At 38.3% G+C, this 26,211-nt stretch overlaps 1 protein-coding gene across 2 annotated transcripts; it reads right to left on the reverse strand.

The window, feature by feature from the left end:
* Window positions 1-25,853, reverse strand: ARG1 (arginase 1). Of its 2 annotated transcripts, XM_069077385.1 has the most exons (9): window positions 25,843-25,853; window positions 17,586-17,719; window positions 9,305-9,377; window positions 6,518-6,692; window positions 3,604-3,763; window positions 1,942-2,036; window positions 1,252-1,356; window positions 1,012-1,148; window positions 1-838 (listed from the first exon to the last, which is right to left on the reverse strand). In XM_069077385.1, the coding sequence occupies exons 2-9, from the start codon at window positions 17,640-17,642 to the stop codon at window positions 693-695; spliced, it is 948 nt and encodes a 315-aa protein (XP_068933486.1). In that variant the 5' UTR covers window positions 17,643-17,719; window positions 25,843-25,853; the 3' UTR covers window positions 1-692. The 2 variants fall into 2 exon arrangements, with proteins under 2 accessions (XP_068933486.1, XP_068933485.1); XM_069077384.1 differs by lacking the exon at window positions 25,843-25,853 and having other exon boundaries at window positions 17,586-17,743.
* Window positions 25,854-26,211: the final 358 nt, after the last annotated feature.

Consider the following 26,211-nt stretch of genomic DNA (forward strand, 5'->3'; position numbering starts at 1 on the left):
TTTTACTTTTCAGTGTTAAAATAAATTTGACAAAGTATTTTTATTAGTAGTCAGACATTTTGGATGAAAGAAACTTCATAACAAGGCATTTCCCCTACACAGACTTTAAATTACTCAGGCAAATAGAAGGTTAAGATTTCTCATATAAAAAGAAATCTCTAGCATTACTGGTAGAAGAATGGAAAGGCATAGGGTCTTATTGAAGCTATTCTTTCTTATAAAAAGAACTGACAGCTCAGATGGATGAATATGGTCCTTGCTGTTACCTTTTAAGTTTACTCTCCAACATATATTTCATGTACAGGCACACATGGCAAATAGCAGATTAATGTTGTTTGCCTCCTGTTACCAGTTTTCACTATATACATGTTTATGTTGTTAAACCAGCTAACAGCAAATTAATGAATTAGCCTCAAGTTTACATTTCTCTTCCTCAAGGTCACTCTAAGTCTTTTCCCTTGATCACAGCTAAAGGGCAAACAAAAATACTTTGATTTGACAGTAAAGAAGGGATTAGAACTTTAATTATCTACCTATTAAAATTTGGCAAAAGACTTTGGGGAAAGTGTAAGCTTAAGCACAATTTTTAGAGTTGCTCATTGCAGCATTGAATCTTTATCAATTCTCTTCCCACCTTCTTCTCTCCTCCCCCCCCCCAGTTCCTTTTTAGAATTAGTCAGACTTATTTACAGTCAGTTGGCACTGTGATTACCCTCTCGAGCTACTCCAAAGCAGGACAAAGTTAATGCAACAGCTGTATTCACTGTCCGGTTTACTTCATCTGGTGTTTTCCCAAGGGATGGATTGACTTCCATTATGTCTAATCCTGAGAGGAGCCCTATAACAACAGGTGATAAAAATACATTTTGTAAAATGTCAAGATCTAAAATTCAATAAAAAGTTAAAAGGGACTAACCAAGGGAATAAAAATGAGAAAAAGATAGTTTGCCAAATTTCTGCATACTACAACAATCTTTATAACAGTATTCTTGGAAGATTGGGCATACCTACCTGTTTTACAGATTTCTTCTGTAATATAGAGACCTTCTCTGTAAGTCAGACCTCCAGGGACGGGTGTGCCAGTAGCTGGTGTCATAGATGGATCCAACCCATCCACATCATAACTCAGATGAATTGGTCTTTTCTTCCTTCAAGTGGAAGGAAAAAAAAAAAACAACATTGAAAGATGTTAACATTTAGTAGATAAGGACTGTACCTAATAGCCCTATACAGAAAACTGAAATGTCTTACCTTCCTATTAAGTAACTTAGTGTTTCTTCCATCACCTTGGCAATTCCAAACTTATCCACTTCAGTCATTGAAAAAAATTTAATACCCAGGTCTTTAAGGATGCGACTGTGAAAAAGAAAAGATAATTGATCCAGGTCAGTGGAGAAATTAATGGTGGTCACAAGTGGGCTATATAGCATATTACCAATTAAGATTTGTCCAGGAGCAATGACATTAAATATATCATCAGAGACGTAAAAAAAAAAATGGGCTAGCAAGAGAGGGCTAAGCCACTGGTCAGTCTATGTTCCACTGTTATTTTATACAATGAAGGATAGAGAGCAATGCCTAGCATGTTAGATGGAGTCCTATTTAAAACTTACTGGTCATGGACTTGTCATATGGAATGGGAAGACTGCACCACTAGAGGAAGCACATACAGTAAGATCATTCATCAAAGTATCCCAGAATTACTTGTATTCTTTTAATAGTTGAAGTAAATCTAAATTTTTAAGAAAAATTTTACCAGTTATTTTGCATAGAAGGATGGCTTAGCAGTGCTTCCACCTTTGCCTGTTTTTATTTAAGTCATATTCAATTAAAAACATGAAACATTTATATCCTATGAATTGTATATCCGTCTAAATTGGATTATTAAAGTATCAGTAGGGAAAACTATAATTAATAGGACTGAGAAATAAATACACTTACTGTTCACCAGGATCTACATCTCTCAACCCAATATATACAATGTCCTTAGCTGATAAGCAGGGTGTCACCCAAGAGAATCCGGGAATATCAGGGATCTAAAAAAAATGATGCTTCTATTTATTTTTATTGTTCTTTCATAATCTGTTCAACAGACAACATTACATTTAGAATGCAAAAAAAAAAATGCCATATATACATATATGTATATATATATATATATAGTCTGTATAAAAGAAGTGGTCTTAAATAGTATTACGGGTGAAATATTTCAAACTCCTCCTTCAAGGATTCTGGCTTCAGGAATTCCATGGCACAAAGTATTCTGAATCCCAAATCCTTTGTCACCCTCATCAGAATTTATACATCACATCAGTTCCTTCAGAGGTCTATTTTCTAATGTGACGGCTAGTGGATAGATAAACTAACCCATCCTGTCTTATCTTCTGACCCATATAAATGTCTTAGTGCTGAGGCTCAAAAGTGTTGCCCCACTTGGGTGGATTTTAAACCTGAACTTTCTGGGCAAAAAAAAACCCTTTTCCTTAACCAAAAAAGAGCAGACTAATAGAATCCAAGCATTATGGCAGCTATTTTGAAGCAATTGGGTCTTCTAGTGGTTCTTAAATACATTTTTCATAGTCATCTATTCTACAAAGATCTACCCTGACAATCAGTTGGTTTCATCCATGTTAATCAGATGTTTTGCAAATTTGGTTGAATACTCTGTATTATAAGACTTCACTTCTGAGCATGTAGTATCACTACATTTCTATCAACATATTAGAAAATACTCAACCAGTAATAGCCAACCTGTTTTAATGAATTAAGACCAGCTTCATGTGAAGTATAAAATTAAATATTAGTTGTACCATTTTTATTTTTTGTCTTTTTTGGAAGGGGAAAGGCAGGGCAATTGGGGTTAAGTGACTTGCCCAAGGTCACCCAGCTAGTTAAGTGTCTGAGGTCAGATTTGAACTCAGGTCCTCCTGACTCCAGGGCCAGTGCTCTATTCACTGTGCCACCTAGCTGCCCCATGTAATAAAAGTTTTAATTGGCATTAGCAACAAAAAATTAAATCCATATGTAATTCCATCTAGTTCCTTAAGAAGGAATAATTCCTCCTAGGAATAACACTTTCCAGAGACTTAACACAGTATTGGTCTTAAAGCTACATTAATATAAACCTACATGCATCTAATCCAAGTGTGCCATCTGAGACATCTCATGGAATGGGTTGAACACTTAGGAGAATGCATCTGGTCTTGTGAAAGTCTCAACTACCTGGGTTAGACATCGGGGGCAGGGGTCAGGAAGAACATTTATTAAGCATCTACTATGTGCCAAGCACAGTACGAGGCACTTGGTAAATATTATTTCACCTGGCTGCTATTATCCCCGTTTTGCAGATGAGGAAACTGAGGCAGCAGGGGTTGAGTGACTTGCCCAGGGTTACACAGCTAATAGAGAGTCAGGCCAGTCTTGAACTCAAGCCCTTCTAACTCTAGGCCCACCGCTATGCCACCTGACTGCCTCATTGTAAAAACCTTGATGGTTGAGAGCCATACTAAAACCAAGATGGTGCAGAGGCAGTAGCTCTCCCTTACATCTGTCCAAGTTTCTAAAAACTAATTCAGACGACAGAATTCAAACATATTTCTTTACCTTTCCCTTTAGTTCTTTCAAAAGGAAAGACACAGGCTGTCCGTGTAAGTTGCCACTTGTGGTTGTCAGAGGAGTGTTGATATCACTGTGTGCGTCTACCCAAATGACGCAGAGATCAGGATGAACTTTAGCATGTCCAGAGATACTTCCAATCGCCAAACTTTGGAAACAGAAAAGTTGTGTAAACAGAGGTTACATCATCTTTACACAGTATGTGACAAGTTTGCTTTTTAAAAAACCCTGCTAAGCTTTCCTCCTTTGAACATCACAATAACTTTGGGGGAAAAAAGAGTAATGTCCAGTGGGTCATTCCAACAAACAAGACATGTCAGAAAGAAAGTTATAATTGTGTAGAGCAATGTCATTTACCCATGATGCTTAATGCTAAATAATAATTACTTGATGCTGACCCTAAAGTTACTATATTGTATGATAGCAGGTTTGTTATTTTTTTTTTTAATCCTGTCCAAATATAGTAGCCAAAATTCAGCAAAATTGCAGGAGGGAAAATGGTTTTGTAAGGAGAGCAGCCATGCAAATAAACTGTTCTGTGACGATCTTATTCTCAGGTTAACTCTTTGCTTATTTTCTAATCCTGTCCAGCCCTGCTTAATAAATATCACAGTCCCTAGTGTGAGTTAGCTAAGAGTGAATATTTCACTGCTATCAGTGTTATGAACCTTGAAAACCTAAATAACTTTTATTAAACACACACCTTCTACTTCCTTGTAAAAGCTTAAGAAGTTCAACTTTTGCAGTGTAAGATGGATGGTTCTGAGAATCCAGAAGAGCCCACATAGCTTGGATGACCTCTTTTCCTATTCCACTTAGAAACTGCATGCTTAAATTTTTTATTCCTCCTTCCCAACTAAATGGATAACCATAGCCATTTTCATATCATTGGTGTAATCATCTGTCCCTCTTACACTATCAATCTCTCTAATATCTATCCAAACCAGTTGTCCTGGGACATCTACATGGATGGAAAAAACAGATCCCTTAAGGTAAGGGATCTGAATAAATATAGAACACCAAAGTCTGCTTCCCTCTTGCTAGAATTTATTATCATTCAGCAAAAGAAGAAACTAGGTATAATAGTGGAAAGGACACTGGAATCTCAAGACTGGACTTGAATCCCAACCCTGTTGTTTGCTACCTGTATGACCTTGGGCAAATCCCTTAACATCTCTGGGCCTCAATATTCTCATATGTAAAATGAGTAAATTAGACAAGAAAACTTCTAAGTTACGTCCCACCTGTCCTGTGATCTATGGACATTCGAAAGGGATTTAGAGCAGGGTAAAGTGGTCATTTCAAGTCAGATTTGATGTCAGAGGATGTAGGGTCTACTCTCAACTCTTTCCTACTAACCACATGAAGATGGGCAATATATTTGATTTCTCTGGACTTCAGTCTCCTCGTCTGTACGATTATCTGGTTGGTCTAGTAAGACCCTTCCAGTTCTGAATCCTATGATCCTAAATTAACTATCACCTCTCCATGAGGGTTTGGAAATGCTAGCGTGGGTTTGGCCTTTTGCTTAAATAGTTTAATGTCATTGAGATAGTCTTTTAAAAAAATACCAACACTGCAAGATTTTAGGACAATCATCAGGTTCTATGACAAACTGGCATTTATATCGTACTTTAAGTTTTACAAAATAGCTCTCTGTAGGTTATCCCATTTTATTCTCACAAGGTATAGTATTATTGCAAGTATTATTAATGTAAAAAAATCATCTCTACTTTACAGATGAGGAAACGCTCAAAAAACTGGATTGACCTGTCTAAGTCATACAACTTACTGTTGTAGCAAAGCTGTGTTTCAAACACTGTGCAAGTAATGAAGAGAGGAGTAGTTTTCTGCTAGCCTTAATGAACAAAAAAAAAAGTGTTCACTGATCAGCGCAGCTAGGTAGTGCAGTGGATAAGCTTGGGGCTTAGCTGAAGCCAGGAAGACCTGCCTTCAACTCCAGTCTGAGACACTAGTGTCATAAACCTGGACAAGTCACTTCTGTTTACCTCTGTTTCCTCAACTGTGAAAGGGGGCTAGTAATAGCACCTGTCTCATAAGGTTGTTGTGAGGATCAAATTAGATCTTATTTGTAAAGTACTTAGCACAATGTCTGGCACCTTGAAGTTCAATTCAATTGTTTTTCAGTTGTGTCTGACTCTTTGCAACCCAATTTGGAATTCTTAGCCATTCCTTCTCCAGCTCATTTTATAGACAAGGAAACTGAGGCAAACAGGGTTAAGTGACTGGCCCAGGGTCACACAGCTGATAAGTGTCTGAGGCCGAATTTTGCCTCATGAAGGTGAGTCTTCCTGATTCCAAGCCCAGTCTATTATTCACTGTACCACCTAGTTGCCCTAGTATATAGTAAGTACTACATAAATGCTTATTCCCATCCCTATTCTCCTGGTGATTTCTGCTTAATATTGGCTTTCCAGATTCTCTTGGCAGTATGTTTAGAGCTCACAAAGCACTTGATCTTGGAGCCAAAATGTATGGAGTCAAAGTTCTGGTTCCAACCCCTCAAAAACTATGAGACAATGAGGAAACCACTTTAACCCCTCACATTGTTTTCGAAAAACAGGGGAACAATACTGAAATGACCCACTTCAGAGTTGTGAGGCCAACACTTTATTTTGTTTGTTTTTGCTTTTTGGAGGGCAATTGGGATTAAGTGACTTGCCCAAGGTCACATGGTTAGTAAGTGTTAAGTGTCTGAGGTCAGATTTGAACTCAAGTCCTCCTGACTCCAGGGCCAGTGCTCTGTTCACTGTGCCACCTAGCCACCTGAGGCCAAGACTTTAAAAACCTTAAAGAGCTATACACATGTGGTGTTGTTTCCTAGAATAGTAGTCAGAACTATTTAAGTCTGTGGGACACAGTGACAATCAGAAAGTGAGACCTGTGATCCCCGCCAAGTACCAAGCTGGTTCTCCCATTCATCTTCACTTCTGTGACCACTCCAGCCAGATGCTCATTAGCTTTGCCCACAGTCCTTGGATTCTTCACAATTTGAAAGGGGGTATCATTAGGCACATCAGCAAAGGACAAGTTCCCATAATCTTTCACATCACACCCTGCAATAGAAATAAACAAAAATGCAGGTTACCCTCAACAACCCTAGACCTAAATGCCTTAAAAGGTACTGCATAAGACCACTGAAAAAGGTTTTTTTTCTGAAACAATACCTGGTCCAGTTTTGTTATCCTATCAGGAAATATAACCCCGACCCCCATACCCACAGGCTGCTATTATTTTATCCAGGGTGCCTCATAGCTGCCTAGTATAAGATATCAATACAAGACAGCTTTCATCCCTAGCTAAATTCTGAGCTGCTCCCTTTTCAGAAAGTTGGTGTCCAGGGATTAGGGTTTTTTTTTTGGGGGGGGGGGGCTAGGGAGGAAGGATGGCTATAACAATTCATAAAAGTATTGTGTGGAAAGGGGGTTTTACTGAAGTACCCCAACTGATTAAATCATAGAAATTTTCATGTTTTAAAGAAGTTCATAGCATGTGACTAAATTAAGACCACAACTCAAACAAGACCAAGACTTGTTTCTTTGAAGGGGTAATTTATTTATTTTTGTTTTTTGCTTTTTGGAGGGCAATTGGGACTAGTGACTTGCCCAAGGTCACATGGCTAGCGCGTGTGTGTGTGTGTGTGTGTGTGTGTGTGCATTTGTGCACCTGCGCTCTCGTGAAGTGTCTGAGTCTGGATTTGAACCCAGGTCCTCCTGACTCCAGGGCCGGTGCTCTATTCACTGCGCTACCTAGTTGCCCCTGAAGGGGTAATTTAAAGTAAAAACTTTGTCACACACAAAGAGAAGGCTAGGCTACTTTACTTGGTTTGTCTACATTATTGAGGTCCACATGTGAGGATAGATGTGACCATTCTATCTAGACTTCACCTTCTAGAAAGTGGTACTGTTTACTAAAAGTAAAAGCTCTGTTGCTCAGGTGGCTCAGCAAGTAAAGAGCACCAGCTCCAGTGTTGGGATGACCTGGGGATCGAATCTGGGCTCAGATACTTAGCACCACATCCAGAAATAACTGGCCTGTGTGTAATGGGAATGCAAATTTGGAAGATCTTCCCTGCCCCTAGGCTAAAGTGCACCTGAAGCCTGGGGTGGGAGGCTTGTTTTTTAGTAGATACTTTTTGATTGGCCAGTGGGTCAATAAGGTTGTTACATTCTCTGAGCCAGGAAAAGGCTATATAAGCCCTGATGTGTAGCTTTGTTTTGGGGCTCACTTTGAGAAGTGTTCTGTAATTTGATATGGATTCTGGGAAGCCGTTGTCCTGAGCCCCCCAGCTTTGAAAAAACCCAGATGTTGACTGGGTATGGATGTAATAGTTGGACAGTTTGAAATCTGTCTACTTGATCTGTTTCTGTCTTGATAATTCTGTCTGTGTACTTTGAAGTTTGGGGTGCTGACCTTTTCCCCTGAACAAGGTGAACAATATATGTCTGACTGATTAAAGTAAGCTTGTTAACCCATTTTGAGTTGCTTTCCTTTAACAAAGCAGATCCAAGAACCTGTGGTGGCAGTAAACCCTGAGGACGATTGGGGTGCTTGCTGCTACACCGTGTAACCTTGAGCAAGTTACTTAACCCCGATTGCCTAAAAAAAAAAAACAACTCTGTTGCTGTCATGTACCCTAGCCTTGGGGGCATGATTGACACCAATAGACTGTAGCACATTAACGGTAAAGAATTGCCTAGGATGAGTGCTATAAAACATAACATCAGAATTATATATATGACCAGAAAAAAAGAGGAGGCTAGTCATGTAGAAAGACTGAGGGATGACTGCTTGGAAAGCCTGCATTATATGACCTGGGGAAGGTCATATAAGTTCTTATGTAACCTCAGAGTTCTACAGTGTAACATCTTAGCTCTTTATAGGATACAACGAAGTATCTGGATTTATAAACACATGTTAATGCCATAAAAAAAAAATGTTATTTAGGAGGAAGCTTAACGTAACACTAATATTGTCCTTAGAACTAATTTTCTTAAAACCAGGTGAAAAAAACCCAAAACGCCCACCCCCAATCTTCAGCCTGGATTTTGTCCCTAATAGGTGGGCTTATGGGGCAGGTGCAGTGCATAGAGCACAGGGTTTGGAATTAGGAAGACCTGAGGTCAAATCTGGCATCAGATGCTTACTTAGGTGTGTGACTGTGGGCAAGTTACTTAACCCTGTTTGCCTTAAGTTTCTTCATCTGTAAAATGAGCTGGAGAAGGAAATAGCAAACTATTCCAGTATCTTTACCAAGAAAACCCCAAATGGGATTTCAAAGAGTTGGACAGAACTGAAATAACTAAACAACAACAAATGGTGGGCTTATACAAAGAGGACATCAGATAGTGTCCTGACCACTGCTAGTCTTTTTAACTCAACCCATGTGGAGCTGGGGCAAACGGTCATGTTCAGGAATCCATTTCCTGATCATGGACTTCACCCTTGGAGGATCTATTCGTTCACCACATGCTTATTGAATACTTCTGTCTCCTACCCAGTTCATACTTCTTTTTCAAGTTGTGCAGTCTTTGAAGCTCTATGCCCTTCAGCTTGAAGGGAGAAAATGTCAGATCTACCCTGAGTCACCATGCATTGATATGAACTTGTTTCCCTCTTCACTGAGGAGAGTAAATCAGAATGATCTCAGTCTTGTGATGGCAGTTACCTTGTTTTTTAAGTTTTTCAGCTAGACCAGCCTTTCTCAGTGCTGCAGGGCCTTCTTCCACCCCTCCTCGTGGCTGAGGATTAGAAAAAAAAATATTGAGATGCTAATCATTTTTATATCTCTATCTGAAAAGAAATGGATGTCACCTGTTGCATATGATCTTTTTGAAATACTTGAATTAAAAGGGCTACATAGATTCTGGTTATTATTGCTTGAACATAGAGGTTTGTAGGTCGCCTCCCTCAATTAGATAGTGAAATCTTTGAGGCTAGGGACCTTTTTTTTTTTTTTGGCTATATAAGATTCACTTTTTGAAGAGTGAATAGTGAAAAAATTTCTCTGAAGATTTTATGTGGATCTATAAATGCAACTCAACAGACAATTAGCTGAAACCAAAATAGATGTGACTGGGAAAAAAATGGAATTTTGAACAGTACACTAAGGTGTTGGAGGTGATTCAAGAAATTTCATACAAATTATATTGTTCTGTAGCTGTCTCTAGCTGTCAAAGTAAAAGGAAGCTATGAAAGGTAACAGACCCATGTGTTTGATTATAAGCACACTGGCTTACTTACTCAAATATTCCTTTTTGCTTTGGGATACTAACAAATGAAACCAGAGCAAATCTACTTTGTCCACAAGGGGGCTCTCTTTTCCTGCCCTGGGATGCAGAAGTGTGTGTTTCTTGAACCCATAAGATAATCAGTTTCTTCATTCCACATTTATAGGTGATAAAAGTACAGATTTGAAACCCAAGAGAATTTTAGCTTCTTATTCTTATTCCTCAAAACGCATTGAAGGTACTGCTACTAGATTTCTTTCTAGATCAGGAGTCCTTAATCTTTTGGTGTGGACTCTTGTTGATCTGATAAAACCTACTCCACCCCCTGCTTCCCCCAACTCTGGTAGAGGAAACTTTCATTCTCTGATTTAAAATACATAAGATAAAACACATAGGAAATCAAAATATTTAAGCAAGTTGAAGGACTCTGTTGAAGAAGTTAAGAAGTCCTGTTTTATATCTTGTTTTTCCAAGCCATACTTTTCAGACCTCTGAGGCTGTTCTACTGAGCAAAATCTGCTGTTAGTAGCTTTGCTCATACAAAACCATTTGTCTTGACTATAGAAACCAATTGATCATCCAAACAGTAATTATTGAGCATCTTTTATGCACAAGAAACTGTATTGGGCACTGGAGATATAAAGACAAAGGCTAAAATTGCCCCTGCTTTCAAGGAGTTTAATTATGAAATGTGTAGAAAATAGTGCCAATAAGCAGGCCAGCCCTCCTCTGTGGTAATCTTAATGAATCATTACAACAGGAAAACTCATCCCCCAAACAGACAGTTTAATTGCAGGTGGCAACCTATAGTCATAAATCCAAACTCACCCTGCCCCCAACACCCCTTCTTCCCAGTTCCTTTCTTTCGTTACTTTTTTCTTTTTCCGTTTACTGTTTCTGTCCAGTAGAATATAGCAATCTTGAAAAGAGAAACGGTTGTCTTGGTAATGATAGCACCCAGCCCAATGTCTTGCATATAACAGATACTTAATAAATTAAGTTTGCTAAATTGAATCTGATAATTGTCTCCCTTCTTTCTCTTTTCTACTGCTCACTTTTTTCTTCCCATCTAGTGTCAATCTTCACTCTTTTCTCCCTTTGCCAATGACTGTGAGAGGAGCAGAAAAGCAATTAAAGTGAAGAGATGGTTTCTTTCTCTTCTCCTCTCATCTCACATGAGTAATATCTGAAAGAATAGAAAGGGAGAAAGGAGAGGAAGAAAACTGATGCCAATGGCAGGAAAAGGAGCCGATTTCCTTGAAATTATTGTGGTTAATTGTGTAATTTATTCTTTAGCTTCTGCTTCCTTTTCCTTGCATCAGTTGATACAAGTCTTCCCAAGCTTCTCTGAATTCTTCGTCCTTGTCATTTCTTATGACATGAAAATATTCTATTTCACTCACATACCACAGTGGTTCATATACAATATATGCCTTTGTAAAAAGGGAAGGTTCTCTGAGGAGTAGTAGGAGGGAGTCAGTGGGAAATGACATTTGTGGAGTTTTTTTAAACATCAAACTTTTTAAAATTAATAGCTATGGAGGGAGGCTAGGTGATGCAGGGAATAGAGCACCGGCCCTGGAGTCAGGAGGACCTGAGTTCAAATCTGACCTCAGACACTTAACACAAAAACTAGCCATGTGACCTTGGGCAAGTCACTTAACTCCAATTGCTCTCCAAAAAAGGCAAAAAAAAAATTAATAGCTATGGCATACCAAAAAACCAACAACCAAAAAGCAAAAAACAAAGCAATTGATCTAACCATTCCTACTGCTTTGTCACCTTCTTCTCAGCTTTCTCAAATCACTTGAAGGACCATCTAGATAAAACTTTCCTTTCACCAACAACTATATTCAGTATAACAGTGAAGGAACTAGAGGGGAGCAGATTGCTTTATTCATATCGTGTCCCTATTGGTGAAGCAAGCGACTCTCCATCTAATGAACAGAGTCAAGGTGGTGTTATTGTTGTTCAGTCATTTCAGTCCTGTCTGACTCTTTGTGACCCCATTGGAGGTTTTCTTGGCCAAGATGCTGGAATGGTTTGCCATTTCCTTCTCCAGTTCATTTTACAGATGAGGAACTGAAACAAACAGGATCAAATGACTTACCCAAAGTCACATAGCTAGTCCCTGAGGCCAACATTTGAACTCAGGAAGATGAATCTTCCTGGCTCCAGGCCCAGCCTTCTCTCCCCTGTATCACCTAGCTGCCCAGACTGGAAAAATACTATAGCAATATTTCCCACACCATGCCCTTCCTTGGCTCCCAGAAAAACAGAGCTATTAGATGAAACAATGCTACAGGGGCAATGAATTCTTTAAGAATCATGTCACAATTAGGCAACTGGTCCAATAATTTTTTTTTTTAACAAGCAGGCTTTGTAGATTTTAAGACAAGATTTGTCTGTAACATGTTAATGGGGTTATAAAACAGCATGGTTTAGGGAAGCATTTTGTGGGGTGTGCCTTTCAATAAAAGAAGAAACTTTTAAAAAAAATCATGTATTTTAATGTTTGCCTTAAACTGATTTCAATGCTACATATATTCAGTAAGTTCCTACTGTGAGCAAGGCCTCATGTTTGGTGATTGGACCCATGGGTGCTGGAGATGCAAAGACAGACTCTAACCTCGAGATGTTTGCATGCTACTATGAGGCCAAAAACATGTACAACAAAAACATGTGAGTAAACTTCTGGTAATTTAAGGACAGAGTGATGGAACAGGTTTCAATGGAGTAGATTACAGAAGGGTTTCTTGGAGTCAATGACATATCAATCATGTTTTGAAGAGAAGCAGCAGGATATAAACTTGTCCTGAGTTTCAAAAGCAGAAATCCCAAAGCTTAAAAGGAGACTCTAATCCAAAGCTTTTTAAACAACAAAACCACCTCCTATGCTTTCCTTGGCCAGAGAGGAGCAACATTCTTATAACTGAGTTTACATTCACTTCAAGAAAGTTGTAGACATCCAGTATCCATTGATCAAATGCCCACTCCTGCTTGTTCCACTGGAGAGAAGGCTACTGCTTTGTTCCTAAGTGTGTCTTTCTCCCTCTCTTCCCCACCCCACCCTGTCAAGCCCCACCCCATTACTGGGTAGAAGTCAAACAGAGAAGTTAATCAATAGCTGTTTATTTTGCTGGTGTGGAGGTGCGTGAGGCCAATCTCAGAGCCGAGTGGTTCCTTGGCCTCGTCCTACTCTGTCCTGAACATCACACTGCCAGATCCGAACCAGGTGGTCACACTTTCCTCTCCCATCAAGCACACTGCTGGATAGTGATGACACTGATTTAATGGAAGGCAGACTTTTAGCATCATTCCCATAGCAGGTGTGTGCACAGCAGGGAATGATCTCACACAGTAACATGCAGCAGGCTTGAGACACAGGAAACAAACTCGTATTATAGGCACTGAGCTAAGAACAGCAATTACTCATTTTTATTCTGACACACAGCATTAAGACAAGCTCCTGCAAAAAACCAGGCTGGCCCTTATTGTCATCCTAACTTGTTTCACCAATAATCACCTGAACCAGATCTCATTCCTTTTGGTTTGAGGCCTATTGTGCACAAAATAGCCCGTGGTACTGGCTTTGTATAACACGAGGTTATTTGGTTCAAAATGTGGCGTGATAGAAGAGTGCTGGCTTTGAAGTCAAAGGAACTTGGTTCAAATCACTCCTCTTTCTATTTAACTACCTGTGAGACCTTGGGCAAGTCATTTTACTGTGTCAGTGCCTCATTTGCTTCAGCCATAAAATGGGGGAAGGGATGTACTAGATGATATTTAAAGTCTCTTCTAGAACTAAATTCTATGAAACATTTTATCCTCTCCCTGCTAAACTGTAAATACCTCTCTCATATTCTACACTGGGGCCTTAGTTCAGAAATATTGCAAGGATTTACTCACAAACATAGCTAACATTTATATAGCACTTTAAAGTTTGCAAAGCACTTGCATTTGAACCCCACCTTCAAAAGAAACCCCAAACAACTCTGTGATATAAAAATAACACAGGTATCATTATCCTCACATTAAAAATGAGGAAACTGAAACTCAGAGATGTTAAGTGTCAATGGTTACCAGGCTTATAAGCATAAGCAGGATTCAAACCCAAGTGTGCCTGACTCTGAGCCCAAGTAACCTATAGATTGTCAGAGCAGAGGACTCTGAGCAAGATGAATCAGTGTTTCTTTGGACCCTGTCACTCTCTGAGCATGCAACAATAAGAAAAACAACTGACCACCTTGCACCAATTTAAGACTTCCAAGGCATTTTATATACATGCATTTCATGATCTACAAAAGAAGATCCACGTATGTCTCTTTTCTCAGCTCCTCCTTTTTAAGATAAGATACCTTCCCCTCCCCCCTTAATATCCTGACTGCTTAGCACTGGTTTGAAAAAGTTGCTTAGGATGGGGAGGGATAGGGTAAGTGATTAGAAACTCAAGCTGGGCCAGGGATAGGAAGGACAAATTCCAGGGATGCTATAAGCCACTCCCAGGAATTAGGGTTGGGAGAAAAACGTAGAACTTGAAGAACTCGCTTCCATGCACCCAGAAGCATTTCAGCTATGAAGACATTATAAGTTGTCCATTTGCTTAATCTATTTATTATAAAAATGGGTTCTAAATGGGGTGGGGGGAGTACAGTGCAACCGGAAACTATACTTGTGACCAAGTCAAGAGATTCTAATATACATTTAACAATGCTTCAATAATGGCACAGCTAAGGTAAAAGGGTACAGTACTCGATTCTCTCTAAGTTTTTATCCTTTTATTGAATAATCTCTTTCCCAAGAAGTCTTTTCAGCAAAGAAAACTATTCACTTTTGTCAACTGCAGAGTTCTATATAAAGATGAGTGCTTCTCTCCCCATGATTGGATCACATGAACTTAAGTAAGTTAATATTTCTTCTCAAGGAAAATGACCAGATACTCTGTCACAACTTCAACTTCTTTACTGCCTGATAATTTGTCCTCAACATGTAGTTAATTGATAGTCATTATACTTTTCGTGGTCCCAATCCTTTCCTTAATTTCTTTCTTTCTTTCTTTCTTTCTTTCTTTCTTTCTTCTTCTTCTTCTTCTTCTTCTTCTTCTTCTTCTTCTTCTTCTTCTTCTTCTTCTTCTTCTTCTTCTTCTTTCTTCTCCTCTTCCTCCTCCTCCTCCTCCTCCTCCTCCTCCTCCTCCTCCTCCTTGCCCAAGGTCACACACAGCTAGTAAGTGTTAAGTGTCTGAGGCCAAATTTGAACTCAGGTCCTCTCAACTCCAGGGCCGATGCTCTATTCACTGCCTTAATTTCTTTTCATCTTTCATTCATTAGAACCAATCTACATGGTTTAGACTTCTAATTTGGCAAGAATCACATTTATTCACTAAAATATAGCATGTGTTTTTTTCTTATTTTTTTTTACAAATTTCAAAGATAACCTCATTTACACTTCTTTATTGGTCTTTCCCTCTTGGATCCATTTGTGTTAGGATTTTTCCCCCTTCCCCAACCAATTTGCTAACATCTTTTGATCAATCTACTTTTGCTAGGCTGGGCCCAGGGCCCATATCACCTATACATTAGTATTAGTGCCAATCTGTGCTAGCAGATCCAAAAATTTAAATTTAATTACTGTTAATTAGTTGATTGGGAAGTCAAGGCACTCTGGGAGATTTATGATATAGTATGCCCACCCATGGGAGCCAAAATTGGCTTTATTTAGTTCTTTAATTTCCATATTTCATATAAACTATTCCATGAAACAGGCTAACAGAGTTGTTTTGTGTTTTCAGTAGAGCAGCCTGCTTTTAGTACTTTTCCTAATATGGTACAGTGGAAGGATAACTACATGTTAAGTCAGAGTACCTGGGTTTGGATCCTGACTCTGCTATGGCCAAGAACAAATATTTCTACCCCTCCCCCCCCCAATTTCCCAAGCTTTAGTTACTTTATCTTTAAAAATGAAGAAGCTAGAAAGCTACTAAGGTTCCCTATAATTTTAAATATATGATCTCAGGAAACCCTCCTGGTTCTGCAAAACATTCTCTTTTTTTAATTTTGTAAATCTCCTTACCCTTTTAAAAAAAGAATTATAGGGGTATCTGAAAAGAATAGAAATAATTTTGGCTCCCATCCAGATACCCTTTTAACAAAGACTATTGTTTTCTGTACTTCATAATCTTTGCCAGTGTTAAGCTTGACCATGAAAAATGCACGTTATAATTGAGAATTTAAAAAAAATTTTAAAGTCCCTGATAACTAGTAAAAACCAGTTAAACTAGGGAAAGGGACTGAAGGACCCCTAAAAGTAAGAAAGTATCTTTTTTTAAATTGTTATTGATATATTTTAATTTTATATTACTTTCATTTCTGAATATTACCTTCTTTTTTTTTTCATTCCCCTTCCCTCTCCCTTGAAAGCCATTCCTTATCTAAATTGTTTTAAAAGAAAGGAAGGAAGGAAAGAAGAAAGAAAAAAAGGAGAAAAAGAAAGAATGAAAAGCAGGTCAGCAGAATTAATCAACACATTGAGATAACTGAATAGTAAACACAATATTTCACACCCATGACCCTCCACCTCGCAAAGAAGGAAGAGAGAAAGGTGCATTTTTTCTTCTCTTCCTGGCCATTAATATCTTTTAAGAGAAAGCATCATATTTAAAGTCTTTGTTATTTGCTCTTTCTTTGTTCATTCTGTTTTTCCTCTTTTTCCTATTTTAATTAGTGACCTAATATCTGGGTGAAGTGCAGGTAACAGCTGGCTATAGGTTTGTCTATATAACATTATCTAGGTGAGCTGAGATAGTGTTTTCAGAAATTCACGTGGCAGTGAGTTCTTGCTACCAGGCTGATACATTACAAAGTGGGAGGCAGGGAAAGAGAGTCCATGTAAGATATCTTTTCCTAATAGGTGCTTAAATAATAAATGGATGTACCACAAAGTAAGCCTTAAAGTACAATATGTAAATATTATTATTCAAAGAAAATGGAAAGAAGATGAGTTATTTAACCTCTCTGTGTGAGTTTTCTCATCTATAAAATGAGGAGGTTGAGCCTGAAGGCTTTCAAATTACCTTCCAGGTCTTTATCTATGATTCAATTATTGAATGAGATTATAATAGAGCTCCAAATGGCCAATTGAATATTATGTTACTATTGGTGTTTTTTTTTATTTAATAAAAGATCCCATCTACATGACAACTGGCTAACAGTTAACAATTCTCACTAAAGTTCAATGTCAAAGATGACTGATTTAAATTTGAATACACTATGTATAAAGCAATCACTCTAAAATTACACAAATTAAGTCTGAAGGATGACTTAATTTATGAGTTTTTCTAGGCATTGATTAAATGACTAAAGCCAGCATTTTCTTAGACTTTTAAAAAAATCCACTTTAGCATGGAGAATTAATGTGTTAAAATTTCATTCCAATTGAGACGAAATTACTTACATTCCATTTTTAAAATACCTGATGACTAAAAAGCAAGAAAGCAGTCCAAATATAATTAACTTTGGCAGAAATCAGAAGCAGCTGAATAAGCTGGGCTGTGACCCAACTCCAAATGTTTCACAGAATTATGTGACTTTTTGATAATAATTCTGCCAGAGACCATCAAATGCACCAGACATGAATTTTAAAGGTTAAAAACCCTTCAACAAAATCCATCCGGTAGCTATACATTTAAAAGAGTGAGAGTGACAAATGGGGCTATTTATTCACCTGTCCTTTTGAGAAAGGAGCTCCGATGATCCCAACAGACTTTGGCTTGGAACTCATGCTGTTCTGATCTTCCTCTTATCTGTATTCCAGAGAGACAGACAGGTAGTTCTCCTGGTGCCAGCTGCAGCTCTGAGTGACCGAGGGCACTTTAGGCTCCATTTATAATAGGGTTGAGGCTGTTTACCTTTATGTTGATGAGAAAGAAACTCTCTCCGCCTCCCAAAGAGAAAGATTTCACTTGTGTCAACAAAATTCCCCAATCTCAGCTAGTTGTCCTTGAGCTCACCATAGACTGGAATGAACATAACTGCAGGAATCTAACTAATTCCAATCATCCTAATGCATTTTTACCCAGCAAAATGGTTAGCTATGCTTTCCCAAATAGATTGCATGCACTTGTTCAGCACCAAAGAATCTGATGAATCAATTTAACAGACATCTAGTTATTATATTAATTAATTTAATTTAATTAATATATTAATTTTATTTTAATTAATATATTAATTAATTCTTCTTAAGTACTCATTTAAATAAGATACTCAAAATACAAGGACAAAACCAAAACACATCGTTGCCCTCAAAGTGCTTGCATTCTGACCAGTCTCCTGTTACATCTGTCATACATAGTTAAGTTGTGATGGGGGCAAAGGAGAGATCCAGGCAAAATGTTCTAGGAAATGTTGGAGACAAAGAGCTTACTTTTTATTTAGGTGGTGGGATCTAGGAAGGCATCCCAGACGAGGTAACCCCGGAGATGAGCCTTGAAGGAAGAGAAGGATTCTGAAAGGTAGAGATTGACCCATCAATCAACAATTATTTAAGTGTCTACTACATGGTGGGCACTCCGTTAGGTACAGATGCTATGAGTACAAAAAAATGAAATAACCCCTATCACAATGGGTTTACATTCTAATGGGGGAGACAACAAATACAAATAAAAAATGTATGCAGAGTAGTTAAATACAAGATAGTTTAGGGAAAAGCACCAGCAGTTAGGAAAAGATAAAGAGAAAGTGAATTCCAAGAATGGGTGTGGGCCTCAATGCGATGGGGTGGAGGGTGTACCCCACTTAAATCTTTGGATTCAGAGATGAAGATTGGAGATTGCATTTCTGAATTTTAGAAACAATAGCCCAGTTTCTACAGAATAGAATAGAGGAAGCATGAAGAGGAGTAATGTTAAATAAGACTGGGAAGATAAATTAGAGGTGGATTGTGAAAGGCCTTAAATGTCAGACTAAATCCTTTTTATTTTATACCATAGACACTAGAAAGCAACTGAAAGTTCATGAAACGGGGAATGACATTGTTAGGCCTGGGATTAAAGAAGATAATTTTGGGTAGCTGTGTGAAAAGTGGATTAGAAAAACTCAAACTCAGCAGCAGGGAGACCTCAGTGCGGGGGCTGGCTAAAGTGGGCAAGATAGACATTGAAATGGAAAGCAAGTCTTCCGCTAAAAAATAAGCATTCCGCATTTGAATGAGCCAGGAGACAATGAACTTGCCCCTAGAGTATAGATTGTACTCACAGTCTCCAGCCACTCATCTACATGAGATTACAAGAGTCTAGAAGGGTAACAGGTTGAATTGGGACAGATTAGCAAACCTAAAGGTAGAATACTTTACTGAGCAAACGGACTTGGAAAGCTAGATTCCTTCCATATTCTACCAGGCGCGGATGAGCCTCTGTAGCTGAGGCATCTTGGGAGTGAAAGAGAGGTTTCTGCCAATCCTAGACAGGATTATTGTCCTAATTGAAAGATCTCAGTAGCATTTTGCTAGTAAGAGCAGTTTGAGATGGTAGAATCACCTCCATTCCCACCCCCCCCTTGGCCAGTAACTGAAGGGGGTGGGCGAATGAAAGAAAGAAAGAAAGCCCGGAGACACTAGCAGATGGATTGTCCACCAGTACACACCTTGAGAAAAATCTTGCAGCATTGTGGTTCACCTGGCTCAGGCTGGTAACAGCCACCCAAAGGCAAAGCGGCCTGCCTGGTGGAGCTGAAGAGACAGATTCCGAAGCTGCTTGGGTCTATCTAGCATCAGTCCAATGGCCAAGTGACCTGTTTTTGTTGTTGTTCAGTCATTTTTCAGTCATGTCCAACTCCTCCTGAGTCCTCCAGGCAGAGAAACTGGAGTGGTTTGCCATTTCCTTCTCCAGCTCATTTTACAGAGGAGGAAACTGAGGCAAATTGGTGAAGTGTCTTGCCCAGGGTCACACAGCTAGTAAGTGTCTGAGGCCTGATTTGAATTCAGGTCTTCCTGACTCCATGCCTAGCATATTGTAAACTACCTAGCTGCCCAAGTGACCTGTTTGGCTCAGCCCAAAACAGATGAGTCCAGTATCCAAGCAACTCACCCACTTGTCCAGTCCAGCATCAACCAGGCCTGTCAGGAACCAGAAACCAAGAGATCTGCTTGAACAAATCCAGCTGTAGATTGGCTGCTATATTCCAAATCTCCATTTCCTTTCCTCTCACTTTCTTAATGTGTTGTCATCTGAATAGCAACCTGATCATTCAAATGAAACTTCTCCCTCCAAAGTTACTGAGAATCTCTTGTGTCCCCCAGACTAGTGGCCTCTTCTCTAACTTTATCCTTCTTGCATCAGGTGACACTCTTTCCCTCCCATATATTCTCTCCTCTCTGGTTTTTCATGAGACTGCTTCATCCTGTTTTCCTACCTATGTCATTCCTCTTTCACAGTCTCCTTTACTAACCAATTTTCATTTATGCCAAACCCACTAACTGTGGGTGTATCCTTAAGACTGGCTGGTTTTCTTCTCTTTTCTCTCTATACTTTCTCTTTTGGTGATTTCATCAGCTACCATGTATTCAATTACTATCACTTTGTAGATTAGTCCCAGATCTACATGCCCATCCCAAGTCTCTCCCTAAACCCCATTGTGGCATCACTAATTAACTAATATACACTTTCACCTAAATATCCTACAGGCACCTCACAAACTGAACACGTCCAAAATAAACCTTATTATCTTTCCCCCTGCCCTCTCTCTTCTGAACTTCCCCTTTATTCTTGAAGGCAACACCATTCTTCCAATTACCTGAGGATTATCTTTAACATCTGATTTTCACTCAACCCAGGCAGATGCAAAATCATTACAAATGATTTCCACATTTTACAACATTCTTGTAAAAGTAAAAAGCACTAGTATTATTAGCCCCGTTTTGTTGACAACAAAATTGAGTCTCAAAGAAAACAACTTGCCCATGCTTGCAGAGCTAGGAAGTGTGCCAGGACTGGAACTAATCATCTTATTCCATATCTAGTGTATTTTACACTAATACCAGGCTATCTCCTAGAATTTGCTTTGTTTTGTGTCCTGTCTATAGGCATAAGGACAGGACTTGTACTTTCATTAGTATAGAGAACTTCCCAGTGAGGAAATTGCTTCATCCAATGCATATCACCATCACCTCTGCAACTTGCAATCTTAGGGTAGCCTATAGCACTGAGAGGCTGTGATTTGTTCAATATTACACAATCCAGAATGTGTCAGAGGCAAAACTTGAATCCAGATGTTCTCAACTTCAAGGATATTTCTCTGTATTCACCCCACAATCTTATACATAGGAGGTATATACTAACTGTTCTTAAAATGTAATTAATTGAATCGACCTATTTAGTGATCCTGCAACTAGCTTAGAAGAAGCATGTGAGGGCCAGTTTAAAATCACTAGATAAATGCTAGAAAGGATACTCTGCTTTTTACACCCTCTCCAGGAGCTCTGTTTCTCCCTCTGGAAGGATAGCTTCTCCTGTTGCTCATGACTGGTATTCACTAAAGGATAGTCAGTTGGTGGGACTGCACCAGGCAACTGGGTCAGTGTTCAATTCTACAAAGACCTGATTCCCTCCTTCCCTGGTGCAGATGCAAATTGAGACAAAGCTGAGCCAGGACAAGACTGGACAGCACATTTGCCTAAACACTAAATTGCTTACTAGGTTAAAGAACAGCAGTAAATTCAATTCTGCATACATTTATTGAATGCTCATTATACATAAAACACTTTCTTCAGCATAGCAGGGGAAATAAATGTAGTCCCTAAGGCATTCTCCTTTCATTCATGGGGCCCCCAAAAAAGATATCCCAGTTTTAAAGTATTTTGTGGGACCACATCTACATAAAACCCAAACTTACTAGCCCCAACTGATATATACACTCTTTCTCTAATCAACCAGAGGGCATCATTAGTCCAAAGAAAAGTCATTTAAGAAAATAGTATAGTAAGGAAATTTGCAATAGAAAATTCATTCTCTTCCTTTCCCCAATAAACCTACCGTGTTTCCCTGATAATAAGACACTGTCTTATTATTTTTTTGGACAGAAAAACACAGAGGACTTATTTTCGGGATAGGTCTTATTATCGGGGAAACACGGTAGGACACACTTCCCCATAAATACAGACCTCATTAATGGGGAGAGTGAGCATGCACAGGGATCATACTGAAGGGGCACATATTTGGGGAATATATGCATGGAAGGGCCACTTACACTTCTAAAACTGCAAGTTGCTAACATTTCGAGGTGATGTCACTGAGTCACTCTCGCTTGATTGTTCCCCACTGGACATGCAACTCCACTGATCTCTGCTAGGCCCATAGTCTCTGTTGGTCTCTGAGCTTCTTTGTTGGCAGCATTGCTCTGGGGGTTCCCAGTAGACTGGTGAATGGTGCGCTGGGATTCTTTTGAGGCATTACTCCTTGCTACTCTCCAGGCTCCTCTCTTTCAGACAAGTCAAACTATCTCAGTAAGTTTACTAGTGTATAGAGACTGGAACCTGGTTAGAACCAGATAAAGGCAGGCTCACAGTTCTTTAGTCATAGCCACCACACCTTGCTAAGAAAAAAAAAACCCAAAATCAAGGAGAATGCCCCAAGGTTAAGATTAGTCCTTTCCTTTTCCTGTTAGATCCTTAAGTAAGGATAGAGGTTAAAACCCTTTGTTACAGATGACTAGGTTTTGGGTGAGCCTGCAAATTAATTTGCAGGATGAACAAATGGTAAGCTGAGAAGGCAAAGCAATTATTCTTTATAGGTTTAGCTCACATTATTATTACACAGCCCCCAAATCTGAAAGTTTTGGTGTTGTATTTTGATGAGCAAAACAACAGCAACAACTCAGTGTCCCTATATTCCATTCCTGTCTAAAAGGAGATGAAAGTCTAGTGAAGAAATGACATGTCTATAAAATGATATGATCATGATTAGATTAATATAAGATATGGAGGTGTGCAAAGCATTATATTATTGCATTTGAAATTAAATATATGGTAAATGCATAGGAAAATACAATAAGTAATAATACATTATGAAAGGACAAAGAAGGAATCATTTCTGACTTGGAAGATCAGTGAAGACTTTATGAGGGGAGAGAGCAGTTGAGGTGGGCCTAGAAGGCTGGATAAAATATTGTCAAATTAAGATAGGGAGAAGGGAGTAGAAGCATTCCAGGCATGAGATAAGAATGAGCAAAGGGAATCTGGGACATGTTCAGAAAGTGGCCAGTAGCTGAGTTTTATTTGGGGATAGGTTTGAGGAGGTGCAGGAACTCTCTTGAGCTCTCCTTGAATCTTTGAGGTACAGGCTCTGGGAACCCTCTTGAACTCTGATGGAGCCCCTAACCTCATCAGGTTGTTCAAGAGAAACAAGTAAAGTGAAATAGAGATCCTACTGAAAGGAAGCAAATTGGACCTCCACAAATATTACTGAGATTTGGTGAGATAAAACCATATTCCATGACTGGAATATGGTTATGGTTTTGGTAATGCATACCTTATAGAAAAGGGGCAGAATAGGTTAAAAAAGGTGGGGCAGAAATAAGTATTAAAATTTTATACTTATGTAAAGAGATCCAGGAACCAGGTAAGGGAGGAGAAAGCATGATGGAGAGCATTTGTTGAAAATCAACAGAATCAGAAATAGAAGTGATATTGACCTTGGAGTATATTACCAACCACTTGGAGAGAGGGAAAGAATGGATGAAAAATTTGGGAAACAAAGCACCAGCTTGGAACAGAAGCACAGTATAGTAATGAGAGGAGGCTTCAATCATTCTGGCATCTCTCAGAGATATCATTCTGTCAAAAACAGAAGAGCTAACAATATCTTGACTTGCTTTGATGATAATTTTAAAACATTTTTTTTAACATTCATCTTTTAAAATTGAGTTATAAATTCTCTCCCTCTCCCCCCCAGAAGGAAAGCAATTTTATATAGAGTATTCATGTGAAGTCATGCAAAACATGTTTCCATATTAGCCACGTTGCGAAAGAAAATACAGATCAAAAAAAGAAGAAAAGAAAAAGAAAGTAAAAAAATATACTTTGATTTGCATTCAGACTTTATCATTTCTTTCTGTGGAGGTGAATAGCATTTTTCATTGTAAGTTCTTCAGAATTATCTTGAATAATTGTATTGCTCGAAATAGCCAAGTCATTCACAATTGATCATAATACAGTTTTGTTATTGGTACTATGTACAGTGCTCTCCTGGTTCTGCTCACTTAGTTTGTATCAACTCATCAAAGTCTTCACAGGTTTTTCTGAAACCATTTGATCAGAATTTTATCTTTCAAAAGTTGGACAAATCAATGAAAGAACATGATAGTTTGGTTCTAATTCTCACCAAGGAAGAACTAATTTCTGTAAAGGAAGTGATAAACCTAACTACAATTTCAGAAGACCTATGATGGCTTCCTGAGAGAGATGTGATGAACTCAATATGCAAAATAAGGAATACATTTTCAGACATGGACAATGTGGGAATTTGATCTTCTTTATTATATATAAATATCCATATCCATATATGTTATAGAAGTTTTGATTTTCTTTTTTTCATTGGGGAAGGAGAGGTGGGAAGGAGAAGGAGGAGACTAAGAATAGAAACCTCTCCCTCCCAAAAAGAAAAATAAACAAAAGAGTATCACTGAAGCATTTTTTTTTTTAAAGCAGGAGGCCAGGAGGAGACACAGACAAGCAGGACACCTTTGAAAGTTACATTTTGAATTTATTTTACACTTGAATAGAAGAGCAAGTTTTGTATAATAGAGATTCACTGATTCATGTAAAATCCTTTTTCTGTTCTACTATGTCTATTGGAATGATCTTTATTTGGGGTTTGTTACATTTTGAATTTTTTAAATAGAATAAATTCTAAGAAAAATATTGGTAGGAATTTTGGGAGGGAACGAGTTTTCCCAATTAGAATTTGTGGTAGAGATGGTGTGGAATAGGCATAGTCTGACAGTTGCCCTTAGATTTTAAGAAAGCAGATTTCCAAGGTCCAGAGAAAGGTTAGGTAGACTTTCACGGCTTGACATTCTATGGGAGAAATCAGGTTAGGACAGATGGAAAGTGCTCAAGAATGAAATTCTAAAGACACAAAGAGAAACAATCCAAAAAGAGACAGATAAGAGATATTGCCTAAAGATGCAGGTGAATGAACACAACTCATCAACTAACATATATATATATATATGTATATATATGCATATATATATTAACTTACAGAAGATGAAAAACAGGGCAAGTGACAATTGTGTAAGAATAAAGTCAGAAACTATTTAGACATAAAGGGTGATACCATAAGCAAAATAGGAGAGCAAGGAATAGTTTACCTGTCATATCTATGGAGAAGGGAAGAATTTATGACCAAACAGGAGATAGAGAACATTATAAAATGCAATATGGATAATTTTGATTACATTAAATTAAAAAGTTTTTACAGAAACAAAACCAATGCAATCAAGATTAGAAGGGAAGCAGAAAGCTGGGAAACAATTTTTACAGTCAATGTCTCTGAAAAAGGACTCTTTCCTAAAATATATAGAGAACTGCATCAAATTTAAAAGAATACAAGTCATTCCCCAGTTGATAACTAGTCAAGGGATAGGAACAGATAGTTTTCAGATAAAGAAATTAAAGTTATCTCTATTCATATAAAATACTTTAAATCACTATTGATTAGAGAAATGCAAATTAAAACAACTCTGAGGTACCACCTCACATCTATCAGATTGCCTAATATGACAGAAAAAGAAAATTATACATGCTGGAGAAGATGTGGGGAAGTTGGAACACTAATGCATTGTTGGTAGAGTTGGAACTGATCCAACCATTCTGGAGAGCAATTTAGAACTATGCCTAAAGGGTTATAGAACTGTGCATACCCTTTTACTCAACAATACCACTACCAGGTCTATATCCCAAAGAGACCATAAAAATAGAAAAAGCATCCCCATGTACAAAAATCTTTATAGTAGCTCTTTTTGTGTTGGCAAAGAATTAGAAATTAAGGAGATACACATCAATTGGGTAATGGCTGAACAACTTGTGGTATATGAATATAATGGAATACTATTGTTCTATGAGAAATGATGAGCAGGGAGATTTCAGAAAAACCTGGAAAGACTTACATGAATTGATGCTGAGTGGAGTGAGCAGAACCAGGAGAACATTGTACACAGTAACAGCAACACTTTGTGATGACTAACTCTTGACAGACTTAACTCTTCTCAGAAACACAATGATCTAAGATAGAGGTCCCCAAACTTATTTGGCCTACCGCCCCCTTTAAAAAAAAATTACTCAGCACCCAACTGGA

Source organism: Petaurus breviceps, unplaced genomic scaffold (assembly GCF_028583685.1).
Source record: "Petaurus breviceps papuanus isolate PSGF00001 unplaced genomic scaffold, PetGlider_PUasm1.0 90977, whole genome shotgun sequence".
In the NCBI taxonomy this organism is placed as follows: domain Eukaryota; kingdom Metazoa; phylum Chordata; class Mammalia; order Diprotodontia; family Petauridae; genus Petaurus; species Petaurus breviceps.

Coding starts and splice junctions, on each gene's coding strand:
- ARG1 (XM_069077385.1), bottom strand. CDS start 17,642: ATGAGTTCCAAGCCAAAGTCTGTTGGGATCATCGGAGCTCCTTTCTCA. Junction 6,693..9,304: donor TGAAAAACTTAAAAAACAAG/GTAACTGCCATC, acceptor TTTCTATTGCAG/GGTGTGATGTGAAAGATTAT. Junction 1,149..1,251: donor CTAAGTTACTTAATAGGAAG/GTAAGACATTTC, acceptor TTCCACTTGAAG/GAAGAAAAGACCAATTCATC.